The 15,357-nt window shown below is 37.9% G+C and overlaps 1 protein-coding gene across 4 annotated transcripts in view; it reads right to left on the bottom strand.

The window, feature by feature from the left end:
• LOC115436361 (endoprotease bli-like) overlaps positions 1-15,357 on the bottom strand; it is a 313,286-nt gene that overhangs the window by 274,899 nt on the left and 23,030 nt on the right. For all 4 annotated transcript variants that reach the window (XR_003937806.1, XM_030159218.1, XM_030159217.1 and 1 more), the window contains one exon: positions 7,052-7,144. Coding sequence is in view for 3 of the 4 variants with exons in the window: in XM_030159218.1 (XP_030015078.1) it covers positions 7,052-7,144 (93 nt within the window). In the remaining variant the exon portion in view is untranslated. The remainder of the gene's footprint in view (positions 1-7,051; positions 7,145-15,357) is intronic.

Genomic DNA, 15,357 nt, shown 5'->3' with positions numbered 1-15,357 from the left:
CCATGGCACCGAACAGCTACATTCATCCCAGTTTTCACTGCAAACATAAAGGGTGAGAGACTGTGTGCGAATCTGCTCCCTCGCACATACTTACTATTCCCTAATCAACACTCAGTAGTTCACGCAACACTAACATGTCATAGAATGAATCGTGGGACCGATACCTGAAAGTAATGAATATGACTAACAGTATTTTGCGTTCCATTAAGTTCACAAACAGATTTTTACATAAGGTGTAAACTTAAAACTACAGTAAGCAAACACATTCGACAATTCTACATGTGTAACACCTCACTTGCACACTGTTTAAGCTACACTTTACATCAAATACAACAATTAATCAATCATCTGTCATGTCGTTTTCAGGGTTTAGTAGATAAATTGAACACATTAACCCTATAAAACCATTTGTATCATATTTGCTACGCCAGGTTCTGAGACCTCTATCTTAACAACAAGATCAATTCTTTCATTAAAATCCAGTTGTATGTGACCTGATACATGTTTTCTGCCCCCTGGTGGATAATCATCCCACTGAAAGTGGTGGAAGGACTTTTTTTGGCCATTTTCAATATGGCTGCTATCATTAAATCATTACACACTTTTTGTAGGAAAGTATTTGGTCATTTTTAGTGTTGTAGTCAAGACCGGCTAGACCAAGACCAAGCCTTGTCGAGACCAAGTCCAAGACCAAGACCAAAAACAGACTAGAGTTAGAATTGACATGACATGATTACTCTTATCAACTGTAGAGCAAAAGGCATTACTGTAAAGTGTCATGACTGGTTCAATCAAATTCATGTTATCTTTTCTATCTTATTGTCCTTATGTCTTGAAGAGGATGCGTAAAAAATAATGATTCTATTCTGTGATGATGCGGCTTTTGTACAAGTCCCATCGAAACTGCTATGTCTGAGACCAAGACAAGACTGAGACCAAATTAGGTGAGTCCGTGACAAGACCAAGAGCACAAAAAAATCGGTCTCGAGACCGGTCTCAAGAACTACATCACTAGTAATTTTCAAAAAGTTACATTAAGAAGAACATTTATATTGTTATTCATTTTTTAAAATAAGTACTTCATGTACTGACACAATACACAGATACCTGATAATTGATTCTTTATGGTTCTAGTTAAATTGTGTTAAAAATGTGCGTATCAAATTTGATACTGCAGGTGTATAAGGTGCTTTATAAAAACCCCCAATGCATCAAATGTGAAACAAAAATATATCATAAATAAAATAATACAGCAAAATATTCTATTTGGATATTGTTAAAAGGTCTAATAAACATCTCAATTTGCTACCACTACTGTTGGTTTTAGGTACTTAGTTTTATTTATTTATTTAGTTAAGCTACTCATTTACATTTAGAGTTGTTAGTTTGCTTAGTTTTTTTTAGATTTGCTGATTTATATTTATTTAGACTCCCTTTTTAGTTTTTTTAAGACTTGTTACAGTTTGTTGGATATGCTTAGACGTATTTATATAGGCTGCTTATTTTAAGTTAAATTGTTATGGTTCTTTTGCTTAGATTGTATATGTTCGGCGAAGAGGTATCTGCAAAGTAAGAATTTCATTGTACGATGCAACCGTTTGGTTCTCTGTGCATATGACAAATAAACGTATTCTATTCAACAGGGTTAAGCAATGTCAGTCAGTTATTTGCCTGTGTGTATAATCAAACAGATAGACTGAGCATCACACAAAGCTATTGAAAGATACATGAGTAAATGGAGGAAAAATTCCAGAAATAAAGCCCTGCACTGAGACTCTATTGCTGCCAAAGTGGCACTAACAAGTAGGCATGGCCTCCTAACAGCTGCATGGAGGAACATTAAGACATGGAAATGAGCAGTGTCCACACAGGGAAGCCGAAAACTGGGACACACTATGAACAATGGTTTAGTGTATGTGTGTAGTACAATAGCAGGGACTTGTGTGTATGTCAGAGGCTGGCAGGGGGTTAGTAACTGAGACATTTTGTAAAAGGTCAGTGCAGAGTTCAGCCAGAGAGACATGCATGTGTGTTTGAGAGCGAAACTGCGAGATGTAGGATAGTTAGGACAGTTGGATGGGTGGTCGGTGGCAGGCGGTGCCCACAGTAAACAAAAGACACAATGAGAACGAGCAGGAGAGTGAAGATAGATGAAAGTATTACATCTTCTTTTGTCTGTGTGGAGCGGGTTACGCTCCATGTTTGTGTCTTGAATGGTATCTGTTTCATTCCGAATGTATATGGGGGTATGAGCGGCACATGAAAGGTGATGTGTATATAACGTGTGTGTTGTCTCTAAGCCTTCGCATGTTTATGTTGAGCGGTTTTACCACAGCCTGGCTAATTATGTCATTATGGGTGTGATTAATACAACAGCTGATTGTTGCTCTGCTCACGGAGGGTTGCGTCGGCCGGGATTAGACGGTGGCAGAACCTGCTCGGAGAAACCACCATGGATTTAGAGTCTGTTTTCGTGTCCATATGTGGTTGTGTGAGAGCATTTGTGTGAATTTTTAAGCATTTAGCTGAGGGCCAGACCTGCAAAATGACCCTTTAAAGGCACGTTTGAAGGTTGTTTGAGACTTTGGTTTAAATTAACATTAAAATTAAGGTTTAGCTGATGTTAGGACTTGAGAAAATGGCTACATTATATCAATGGTTGCTCTTATACTGCTATTTGGTACAAACATGTACACCAGTGTTTTTCAACCTTGGGGTCGGGATCCCACGTGGGGTCGTCTGGAATTCAAATAGGGTCACCTGAAATTTCTAGCAAATGATAAAAATTAAAAAAAAGACTTACTAATAAAGTTGAGAGAGACAATCCCAACACATAAAAGGCATGACAAACTGTGAAGCTGAAACTGAAGCATTGTGGTTCTGTTTATCTGTCAAATGTTCATTGTGGTCAGTTTCAGATGCTGCAGCTCTTTCATAATTTATAGTTTGAGTTCTTGTTTGTTCAGTATTAATTGTCAGCCTTGTAAATCCAAACTGGACTGACTGTACATATCCTGACCAAGGAAAATCCAACTCTCCCTTTGTGCAGTAATCTACACCTGGCTTTACTGCCTCCGTCCATGAAAAAACAATAGTGTTGTAGTCAAGACCAGCTAGACGGAGACCAAGACACTGCAGAGACTGGAGGGTATCGAGACCAAGGCAAGACCAAGACCAAATGAGTTGAGTCCGTGACGAGACCGAGAGCACAAAAAATTGGTCTTGAGACCGGTCTCAAGACCAAGCGTGGTCTCAAGAACTATATCACTAAAAAACAATGCAGATAAAGGTGGAATAAGACTTTTACGCAGTGCTCTATGTGTTCATTGTAAACAAGTGTATTAATGTTCAGGTTCAGAGCTCACCTTAAGCATCTGAAAAGGACTTTAATTCATGAAAAAATGTAAGGCTGTGTATCACTCGATTTGTATTTGATGATTTGTAATGTGGATTACATTTTTATTGTTTTTACTTTAGTTTATTATTTCAGTTATATTGTATTTTTTAATTCTTTTTTTTCGTGTATTGTTCATTTCGGGGGAGGTATTCATATAAGCCTTCTTTTTGGCTTCTAACCTCTTCTGCACAATTTTGTTATTTGTTTGAATGTTGTTCTTTTTTCTATTGCTGTTTTATTTTGTGCAAATAAATTAACAAATTAACAAATTAACAAATTAACCTCCAATGGACTGCTGAAACTAAGATACCATTCAATATCAGATACAGAAGATGAAAAACCCCAATGTAACCTGCACACTAGCCTACACTAATGGTGTATTTTAATGATTAATTTTATTGCATAGTACATGATATTGGATGTTGTGGGTAAAACTAATTGCATGGAGTTTAACTAGTGAGTAAACAGTGCATCTCTTCTACTGTGCTTCCAGACTTCATGTGTGTTGTATTTTAACTACATGTGCTGTACTTAAGTACAAATCTGAGATAAACTTGATTATACCAAAGGTTCACTGTAAAGTATCTCTAAATAATGAACAGTCAAGCAAAACAACATTTATACCTCATGAGTGCAGCAGTACCGATGCATGACGGCACCGTCTCAGAGGACTTTTTCAACTCTGTGTTTCACGTGATACGAGTATTGGTATTTGATAGAGTAAAACCTAGTGCCTGGTGCCTAGTACCTCTTTACCTCTCCTCCCTTCTGCACCTCTCCAATTCTGCCCTCAATCTTAGGTCCAGTAATCTCATCAAACTCACCATCCCCAAAGTCTGCACTGTCTTCGGTTGCAGCACCTCCCGATTTGCTGCAGCTAATGACTGGAACACTCTACAAAACACCCTCAAACTCACTGTTCTCACATCTCTCACTGTTTTTAAGCAAAACCTGCAACAAATTTTAGTTGAATGTTGCACCTGTTGAGTATTTGTCTCCCACATGTCTAACTGTTATTGTTGTAATGTACTTTTTTATTAACTGTTTGTTTCTGTATATTGTATAACCTCGTTTTTACTTTTAGCCCCGCCCACCCCCTACCTCTCAAGAAGCCAGGCTGCATTTGTAAATAAGAATCCCTTCTTAATTGCTTACCTGGGTAAAAAAGGGTTAAATAAAAAAAAAAAAAAAAAATAGTATACTATATTACACTATATAGACAAAAGTATTGGGACACGTTGGATTCAGGTGTTTCTTTTCTAACAGGGGTCTGAAATACAAAACAGTACTGAAAAATGTCATAAAATGGTTTTATACTGAGATAAACAATGTAAGTTGATTGAACTTATATAGTGCATTTTCAACACCTCCATGGTTCAGTGTCCTGCCCAAAGACATTTCAACATGTGGACAGTTGGAGCCAGGATTTGAACCACCGACCCTTTAGTCATTGGACAACCCACTCTACCAACTGAGCCACAGGCTCCCCATGTAATGTCATTGCATTGCATGCCTCACAGATGGTTTTTACTTTATTTCTCTCAGCAATGATTTTGTTGTGTTTTTTTTTATTTTTTTATCCATGACTATGATTTTAAATGTTCTTGCTCTAAATTTCTAAGATATTATTCATGATCTGACTATACATAATATTTTCTACCACAACTAACCATCTACTTTCTTCACGTCTCACTTAAAAAGAAAAATCTCCCATTAAACTTCAAAGAAATATTAATGCTTTTATCTCAAATCAGCATGAACAGGACATCTTACAGCTGTAGTCATGATGTGTCTCAATACTTTTGTCCATATGTTTTATAAACATCAATATTTCCTTAAAGTTAAATGGGAGATTCTTCTTCCTAAGTGAGATGTGATGAAAGTAGACGGTTAGCTGTGCTAGAAAATTATTATTTACAGTCGGAGCATGAAAAATATTTTAGAAATTTAGAGGTAGAACTTTTAACATCATAGTCATGGATAAAAAAACAAAGAAAATCAGTGTTTAGAGAAATTAAGTAAAAACTATCTCTGATCCATTTTGGAAGCAAAGATAACAATTTCAACAAAACTAACCAATGCAATGATATTTATCCCAATATAAAACTATATAATGACATTTGTTATTGTTTTTTATCCCAGACCCCTGTTAGAAAAGAAACACCTGAACTCAACCTGTCCCAATACGTTTGTCCATATAGTGTACCTCCTTCACTTACTGTATATAAACTTTTTGCTAAAATGAGGTCTGTTTCACCCTTGGAGTCGTGAAATCGTTGCATGTTACAGAAATTAATGAGGTCCACAACGTAACCCACCTGCAATGAAAGACAAAGGAAAAGCAGCTCCTGAGCTTCTATAGACACAGGTCTGGTCAGAGGTGGGTGGAAGGAATAGAGCTCAGCCTCTGGCAGCTGGCCAGCCTCTGCAGCTGACACACTGTAATTGTGTTTGGCAACCCATAACCCACCGTACATACAGTTTCTATAAATCTATTACAAAATTGACTCTTTTCAGTCTAAGAAAAGGGAGTAAAACAGATTCTATTAGCCTAAGTGGTTTAAGTAGAGATCACTTATGAAGCCAGCGAACACAAGCCTCAGTGAAAAAAACAAAACAAAAAAACACCCCAAAGCGTTAAGGAATCCAACAGTTGCTGATGAGAGGATCCATGTCTACCAATGCAATTGTTCATTATCCTGAAACATTATTTGTGCAATCCATTAAATTTAAGTCTCATTATAAAATGTGGGGCATTTTGGGGGTGCAAATTTATTTTCACATAAAGTTAAGATGGAAGAAAAGTAATTAAAGTTACCGTTTAATGAAATCATGAACCATACATGGAGTCACTGGAGATTTGCTCATAAATTACTTCAATTAATCACACGCACACTGATTCAGATGATAACTCTGAATCACAAAGTTTGGAATGTTCGTCTCTATTTTACTTTCTGAATGTTTGTTCTTCTCATATTCCTTTCTTCTTCGTGTATGCAGGCGGCTGCTCTGAGCGCAGTGCGTGGAGGGGCCAGAGGTCCGGAGCCCCCCCCAGAGAGAGGACAGGGCCAAAGCCACATCTCCGACCCCACCTCCCTCACCCTGCGCTGTCATGGGATGTCTCTGTGGGTGACAGTTTCCCTGGCAACGGAAGCCCAGCGAGGAGGCTGTATTGTGCACTCCGATGCACAAACGGCTTGTTGAAGGTGAGGAGGGAGGGGGCACAAAGTGATATCGGGTGGAACAGACAAGGTAAACAACTTTGAGCCATTACTCACCACATGGCTCTGTTTCTTTTTTTTTTTTTTACCTTCTCACTAATCAACACTAGACCCTGATTAAAACAGCAAAGCCAGCCAAATGAACTTCCATTTGCATATACATGCTGTGTAAAATCAGAACCAATGCCAGGGTGTGAATTCATCTTGACGTGGCCGTGTTAAACGTATCACACAGTCACGTCTAAGTAGCTGAACGCTCTGATTCGCTGTAGTTACAAATCCATTTCCTGCTGAGTTACACAAACAGTGCTAGTAAGGCCAAAATAACATCAGAGTGGCTTCTTTTGGAAGCCTGCAGCTTGATTCACTCTCTTGATGCTAACGAGTCAGAGGAATTTTATTCAGCCGCGTGTTAATTTATTAGTACACTTACCCCTGCTGTGATTGCAAGTCTTTTTCCTAAGGTGGCTCTGTCAGGGCGCCCCCTGCTGTCTCTCAGTGTGTACACACCCTCCAGACTGCCAACCTGTCAATGGGAAACAAACATAACGGTCAAGATATGAAAACACTCCTCTTCTGGAGGACATCAAGAGTTACAGGGCACAAGATTTGATAGAAATGTTTCTGTCATTGACTGCATTAAGAATGGAAATAGATGCATTTTCTTTTGATCATTACAGGTAACGTACTACAGTGTGAGGGTCAAAAAGATATTACATTCAGCCTTAATCGCCCACATGACCCTTTGCACAACATGATTTCTGTGGATCCCCTCTGGCCATCTGCCGTGTGTGGGTTTTCTGTACGAGGTGGACCGAAATCAAATAGCACACAGTTTATCTAACCTTATCCTGGGCTTTTCATTTCCAAGCCTTATAAACTCAATCGTATTGACCGCCTGGGAGAGTTAGAACTAACTAAGTGAAATCTACTCGGCGGCAATTGTGTGCAAGATGCACACTGTGTGTGTGTGTGGGTGTGTGTGTGTATGTGTGTATGCGCCTTGCTGATTCTATCTTCCTTCACTTTCATTCTCTCTATTCTCTGTCCCTGAGGTGCATCAGGGCTGAGACTGCCGAGTAAATTGTCCCAAATTGAGTTCCTTCTTGCCGGCAGATACAGGCCACATCCCGACCGTTTAGAGCAAGACAGAGAGAGAGAGGGAAAGAGAGAGAGAAAACAATCACAGCACACATCACTCGCTTGAAAATTTTCTCTCTAATTTCTCCTTTTGCCTTCCTTTTCCACCCGCCCTCCCCGTCCCTCCCTCTTTCTCTCTCCTCTGCTGATTTCCCTGCTGCCTCTCTTTCTTCTCCTGGCACATTATTCTTCAGCTTCTCCTTCTTTATATCACTCCCCGTGTGTCTCCCCTTGTCTTTGTCTGCTGCGATAGGTATACATCAGTCTTTCCTTGCTCGGCTTAGCTTTTTTTCCCGTTTGATGTTTCCCTCCCCTCCTGCCTGTTCTCTTCCCTTAATCTTATTCAGTTCTTCCATCATTTCACCAACAGCATTTCTCTTTCTTCACTCTCTTCTTTCCTCACCCTAGTTTTTTTTTTCACCCACTGTTCATTGCCTCCTTTGCTCTCGCATCCTACCCTCCATGGCTGGCTGTACCCGGTGACACAGTACCATCAACACAGACCTCCTGGGTGGAGGAGTCTCGCTCTGACAATAATCACACAGTAAGTTTATAACACTGGCAGCCCAGCTGAGCCAAGCTGAGTGCACGCGACTCCCCTGACGCCGGCACACTCCATTTAACTCTGCAGGGGGCTGCAGGCTGGCTGGGGCAGGGATGAAGTATGAGACTGGGATAGGGATGCCGGTGGGTTTTTGGAGATGGGGGGGGGGGGCACTGGGAGCTGTGGATGGAACGCAGAGTGGTGACGGAGCAGTGACTGGAGACAGATATGGAAATGGGATGAGGAAGGGTGGCTGGAGTGAAACTGGAGCTGCAGGGGATGGAGAGGAGTTGAGGTTGTGGACTTTCTGATTTGGGCAGAAACTTGTTCTTCTGCTGTGCTTGTCACTGCCTCTGCATGAAATGATAACCCCTCCCCACTTTCCCTGTCAGCTCTCTGCCAAATCCCTTCCATATATTCCCCTGGCTTTTATGGGTGTTTATTTTTATATCGGCATCGGGGGGGAAAGAAACTTCTTTTTGATGCAATAATTTTAGTCTCAAGTCTCTTTGACAAGTCCTTGACCTTTGATTTTACTACAGAAGGACAAGAGTACGAAACCAAATACCTGAGGAGTATAATGCATGGTTTCTTCAACACTTTCTGATGGGATTTTGATGTCTACTTGCTTATATACACTGTTTGTTTATACCATGCTCTTTTGGATGGTTTTGACCCATATCTTCATGGCAAGCATGAAGCATGTCTTACTGTACAATTTAAATAAAGAAACAAACAGTGATTTGTGGGTTCCACTACACAAATACCAAACTATTTAAATATTTCAGAGACGACTGCAACTGACTGTTATTGTTTTACATATTTTGAGCTCAAACTTTAAGCATCTTATTTTCTTCATGCTGACTCTATGAACAACATCTGCATGACAGTTTCTATGGCAAAGGCTTTGTCCCTGACATTTATGTTACTGTAACGAGCACCAAGTGAGCTTAACATGCAGAAAAGCTACAAGTATAGGTTCATGGATTTCCTATTACATGTATCTATGGAGTAGTTGTCAGATTTTTACAGACTCAAATCCACAAATGCATGTTATGTTTAGGTGCTAGGGTGACATACTTCACAAACAGAAAGACATATGGGTGAATCTATGAAACTGGTCCCTAAACGCAGGACAGAGGGGCAAAAATTCAATGTCATGAAGCAAGTTTGGAAGCACGTTGGGTCTATTTTGAAAAATAAATAATACTGAGATAAAAGAGAAACTATTTTTCAGATAAAACACATTTTTATATTTTTTAATACTATTTTTTTAATCCAAAATCTGTGTGTAACACAGTAAAAAGGACACGAAAATTACACACTGCTATTTTGTTGAATATCTTTTTATTCTCTCACAGGCGCATTTTGGGAACCAAACTAATTATGCAAGGTAGAGTGTTTCACAAAAATGGTCGCTGTTGCAAAATCACTCACAATTTATTTGTGTTTAAATGGGCAGGTTCCACGTGTAATGCGAGTGGACACAATGGGTTACACACAAAACCTGGAATGAGACTGAGATTCATGAAAAATCTGCATGTCTGGATTAGAAAAACCACTAGGATTGTCACATTTAACACAGTGTCTTTATTTATAGCGCTATATAAGACCATTTCAAGTCATGTTTTCAGATCAAATGCACAGACACCTAGGTAGCTTTTCCTGTCGCGATTTTGGTCCTATATTTGGCCCCAATATTTTATTAAAAATTCATTAATTATAGGATGGCTCAGAGCAAGAGTATTTTTTTTTTTTTGCATTTATCTAAGGTCATCATTAGGTACATCCTGGGGGGAAATATATCTCAATTTCTTTTTTATTATTGGGTCTTAAAAGCTGGCAAAGTGCAAGATACCAAAATGAACCCAGTTTCATAGAAGCGCCCATTTGTAATTAAGGTCTGGAACCGGGAAGTACAGTGTAAATGTAAACACTGATGCAGGCACAAGTAGAAAAAAAAGGTGTATCAATATAAATTACATTGGAATCGTTATCTCAACGTAAAGGAAAGCTTGACCGTGCTTTCACACATGGGAACACTTTAACCTCTTAGATGAACGTTTGGATGCAGGGGCCGTAAGTTCACGCCTGTGGGAGAGTTTCCTCATATAACATCAGGTCAAGTAAGTAGGTTGAAAGAGGTCATGATTTCTAAAATGGTAGCCATTATGAAACCAGTGCATGTGAGAAAACAGACTTGGGCTCAGTACAAACACATTAGAACAAAAGGATGAAAACAAAGTGGGGTAATATAAAGCAAGTGTTTTCTGTTCCATTCTGGACACAATCTCTGGCAAATTAATGTAAAATCAATACAAAGAGCATCACAACAAACCACATAATTTTTCACAGGTTTTGTGGATGGAGTCGGCCTTCAGTGAGGTCATAGTCTATTTATTCATGTTTATTTAGCCTTTATTTAACCATGAAAAATCCCATTGAGATTAAGAACCTCTTTTACATGGGAGTCCTGGCCAAGATAGGCAGCAGTAAATACAACACACATACAAGATTATGCAGTTAAAACACATATAACAGCTTGAGATCAAGCTTGAGATCTTAAGATATGTGGAATTTTTTTAAAGTTTTTTTTTCTTTTCTCTCTTCTTTGTCTGCTATGTTTAATTTTTATTCCCACACCAGGAGGTATTGTGATCACTTTGCTTTGTGTGTTTGCTTGTTTGTTTGTTTGCGTGTTTGATTGTTAGACAGATAACTCAAAAAGTTATGGACGGATTTTCATGAAATTTTCAGGAAATGTTAATACTGGCACAAGGAAGAAATAATTAAATTTTGATGGTGATCTGGGGGGGGGGGGCAGATCTGTCTTGGCGGAGGTCTGTGCTCTCCGAGTGTTTTTCTTGTTTACATATTTTTTCTGTCTCTCTTTTCATTAATGATGTTAATTGCCTGTTATAGATAAAAGATGACAAAAAATGCATAAGAGACACATTTAGCCATAAAGAGTTAGTAAAAATAGTATTGACAAGAAGATTAAAAAAAAAAAAAAAAAAAAAAAAAAAGCAAGTGCAAGTTATGGAGTTGGCCTCAAGAACTCTCAGTTGGGACTTAAAAGTGCTCAAAAAATGAACTCAGTTTCCAGTCTTTGTGCAGCTGATTCCATGCATAAAGTGCAGAGTAAACAGAAGCCCTTTGACCCAGTTCTGTATGGGCGTATGGAAAAGAAAGCAATGCATGTTCATTTGTACAGAGAGAATAAATATCAGAATTTCTCTTCACAATTAATGTACAAATGTAGAAAGGCAAAAGGCCAAGCATTGCCTTATATATAAACGTGTACCAATGGTTAATCCTTCTGGTGGCCATCCTTTCTCAGAGTAGAACTCACAGTGGTGAGTTGACACTTTACAACTGGTAACAAGTGGTTCCAGGCACAACAAACCCCGCCACTTGCACGTATTGTAGCTTTTTTTGGCATCGATCCAGCTGATGTCATCATATCTATACAAGTGCTGATGTCAGCATATCAATTGCCTCTATATATGTGCCAAGTTTGAAGTCAGTTGAAACAAAATTGATGTTTGTATAGACATTTGAAATGTCACCTATTATAAGTAAATGGGAGAAAAAAAAACAACTTAAAAATTCATTTAAAAAAAATTTAACTTTGACCTACTTTTCCCAAAATGCAACTACATCTATTCTGGATCACTGGCAATCTACAAACCTAATTTGGTATGAGTTCAACCAACAGTTTTGCTGCTACAGACATTTGCAATTTTGTCCATTAGCTATAAGTAAATGGGAAAAAAGACGATTTAAAAAATGCATAAAAATTTAAACTTTGACCTACTTTTCCCAAAATAATAATAATAATTCTGGCATATTTACATAGGTGTATTTTTTATACAGCAATGTTCATAAATATGCATGGTCCTTATGAAATAAAGCAATAAAATAAAAAAAATAAAAATAAAAATAAAATAAAATCTGGGTCAGTGGCAATCTATAAACCCAATTTGGTATGAATTCAACCAATAGTTTTGCTGCTACAGACATTTGAAACTTTACCCATTATAAGTAAATGGGGGGGGGGGGGGTTTAAAATTCATAAAGAATTTGAACTTTGACCTACTTTTCCCTAAATGTAATCAGATCTATTCTGGGTCACTGGCAATCTATAAACCCAGTTTGGTATGAATTAAACCAATAGCTTTGCTGCTAGAGTGTTAAACAAACAAACAAACCAAACCAAAAACAATACTCCTGGCCTCCCCTTTGGGGTGAGGGGTAATAAACCTCAGAGAAGCATGGTAAACAGTGTCAGGTTGGTTTTTGAGCTTTTAGACTGGTGCTCATTTATTATCTACTTTTACATTTCCATATTTTTGCAGATAGTAATAATAATGGCCTAAATTAAGTTCAACTCTGGAGCTTTTTAAGGAGGACCCCCAGCGCTCCACCAGGGCATATAAATCTTACACTAACTTGAGGAAAATGCTGAAACTCAGACAGCACATAAGCCTAAAAACCTCAGGAAAACCCTGATCGTGTGTTGATCACTAAAAGAGCAACAGGTGAGTGTGGGTTTAGGCTGGGATGGTGAAATGAAGAGTGGTTGAGGAAGTGGAAAACTACTGAGGAAACAAAAAACAAAGCTGGAGTAGAAGGGAAACCATGACAATATTTTACCACCAAGATAAAATACCATGACACCCACTGATTACAATATATTTGATCAAGCTTGTTATATGGAATACCATGGTGTCAATGTGGTTTTAATTAGCAGACGACAGTACGAGGTTTTTTATTACAGTGTCAGAAGCAGACTTCATCTGCTGGAATAATAGAGCAGGAAAAAAGCAGATTATGCAGCAAGCAATGGTGCGGCATTGAGATGGATCATACTTTGCAGTGAGTGTAAGCTGAGTGGTCAGCTTAATTACTGTATGCATGATTTGAATCATAAAGTACTGTTATATGCCTGATTTCTGGTAATGTGAAGTTCATTAGCTCAGCTGCTTCATTTACTGTATGATACATTACAGACGTGCATTTTAGACACATTTATGAAGCTTGTTTTGATTTGTAGATCATGTAAAACACATTTGTGTCAGATACAGAGAATAATGTCTGTGATTCGTGATCCGTCTCTGAGTGGTTTACAGTAGAGCTCTCCGTGGTGCTGATCCGGCGTCTGTAGGGACCGATGCTGAGCCTTGACTTTCTAATACAGAGGATAGTCGGATAACTTACACTTACAATCAAACTCATTTAGGCTTCTACACATGGGAAAACAAGAAAATGTTTTAATGCTTGTAAATTCCTTCACATTGCTCAACATCTTGTGAAGACAAGGTGGAAGTTAAAGGTAAAAGGTGGCAGTAACTGGACATACACTACAAACAAAAAGTTAAGGATATTTTTAATTTCTGGGCTAATTTTTTTAGTTGGGATTCTTGCACAGCACTTTTTACTTTTTTGTGTGAATTGAAACACATTTTTTTTAATGACCAGACATAGCTTTATTTACAAATGCCAAAAAGAGACAAAAAAAGAAATATCCTTAACTTTTTGTTTGTAGTGTATGTCAAATTACTGCGACCTTTTACCTTTAACTTTAACCTTGTCTACACAATATGTTGAGCAATGTAAAGGAATTTAGAAGTATTAAAACATTTTCTAATTTTCCCATGTGTAGAAGCTTAAATGAATTTGATTAAAACCTCATGTTTGGTTACATTAACTAACATAATTTCAAATTAAAATAATTAATTAACTTATTTTAATTAATTTAAAGGATTATTTACAGTTTAGGTATGTTTAGGTTTCAAATTCTTACACGATGAGGTTTTTTTTTTTTTACATAGATGAATTTGATTAAAACCTCATATTTGGTTACATTAGCTAACATAATTTGCAATTAAAATAATTAATTAACTTGTTTTAATAAATTTAAAGTATTATTTACAGTTTAGGTAGGTTTAGGTTTTAAATTCTTACCCTATGAGGATGTTTTTTGTTTTTTTTGTTTTGTTTTTTTTTACATAGATGTAAGATTGGACAATATACTGAATTAATACGAACAATCAAGGTTTTCTTGTCTGAAAATCCTAAAAAAAAAGTTGTTATTCTGGAGACGTTTCTTGCTCAACAAAAATTCAAACAGGTTAATGTGAATCATCTTTTTTTAAAATTGTTAAAGTAACCTACGGCTGATGAAAACGAAGAAACACTTTGTACTAAATATGTCATTTTGTTGTTTAACATAGGATGCGTGTAGCCTAAACACACACTGTAAAACTGCAGCTGTACATGAAAATTAGCCAGCAATTTCACAGCAACCAAAACAAACACACCCTCACAAACACAGACACACACATCTCCATGCCCCGCCAGTGCAGGTTCACAGCAAAACAATATGAGGCCAATCAGGGGACCATTGGTATGGCTCTCCCTCTGCTAATGAAGGCACTTTGAAAAGGTAATCTAATTCACCAGCAGCAATTAAGGCTGGGAGCGCCTTGTCACTATCAATTATCTGCTCCTTCACTCATGTTCTCCAGTGCGGACGCTGAGCCTGCCTGACACACAGCACTGTCGGACAAATCAACCCCATCAGCCAGTCAGTCACTGGGAACGCTAATCATGAGTGTTCCAACATGCACAGACACACACACACACACACACACACACAGATACTGTATGTTCCAGACATTGTATGATCAACTAACACAGCTCGAGGTACATCAGGACTTCCTGGTCAGCTGAAGTCACAGGCAGATCTGGGCTCACACTGGAAATTTTTTCTCATTTCTAGTCCAAATATCCCATCACACTTAAAATAAAACATAATCACCTAAAGAGTAACTTTTCATTGAGATTTAAGAACTTATTTTTAGACAACAGATCTTGAAAATCTTATTTCAAGAAATCTTACCAAGATAATTTTTACTTGTTCCATTGGCAGATTTTTTTTTTTCCAATTCAAGATTTTTTTTTGCTTAATTCAAGCAAAAAAAATCTGCCAGTGGAGCAAGTGAAAATTATCTTGGGAAGATTTTTTGAAATAAGAGTTTCAAGATTTATCG

The sequence above is a fragment of the Sphaeramia orbicularis genome, chromosome 16, assembly GCF_902148855.1.
Source record: "Sphaeramia orbicularis chromosome 16, fSphaOr1.1, whole genome shotgun sequence".
NCBI lineage: Eukaryota > Metazoa > Chordata > Actinopteri > Kurtiformes > Apogonidae > Sphaeramia > Sphaeramia orbicularis.
Note: the sequence above shows the minus strand (reverse complement) of the source record. Positions and strands in the feature narration are given on the sequence as shown.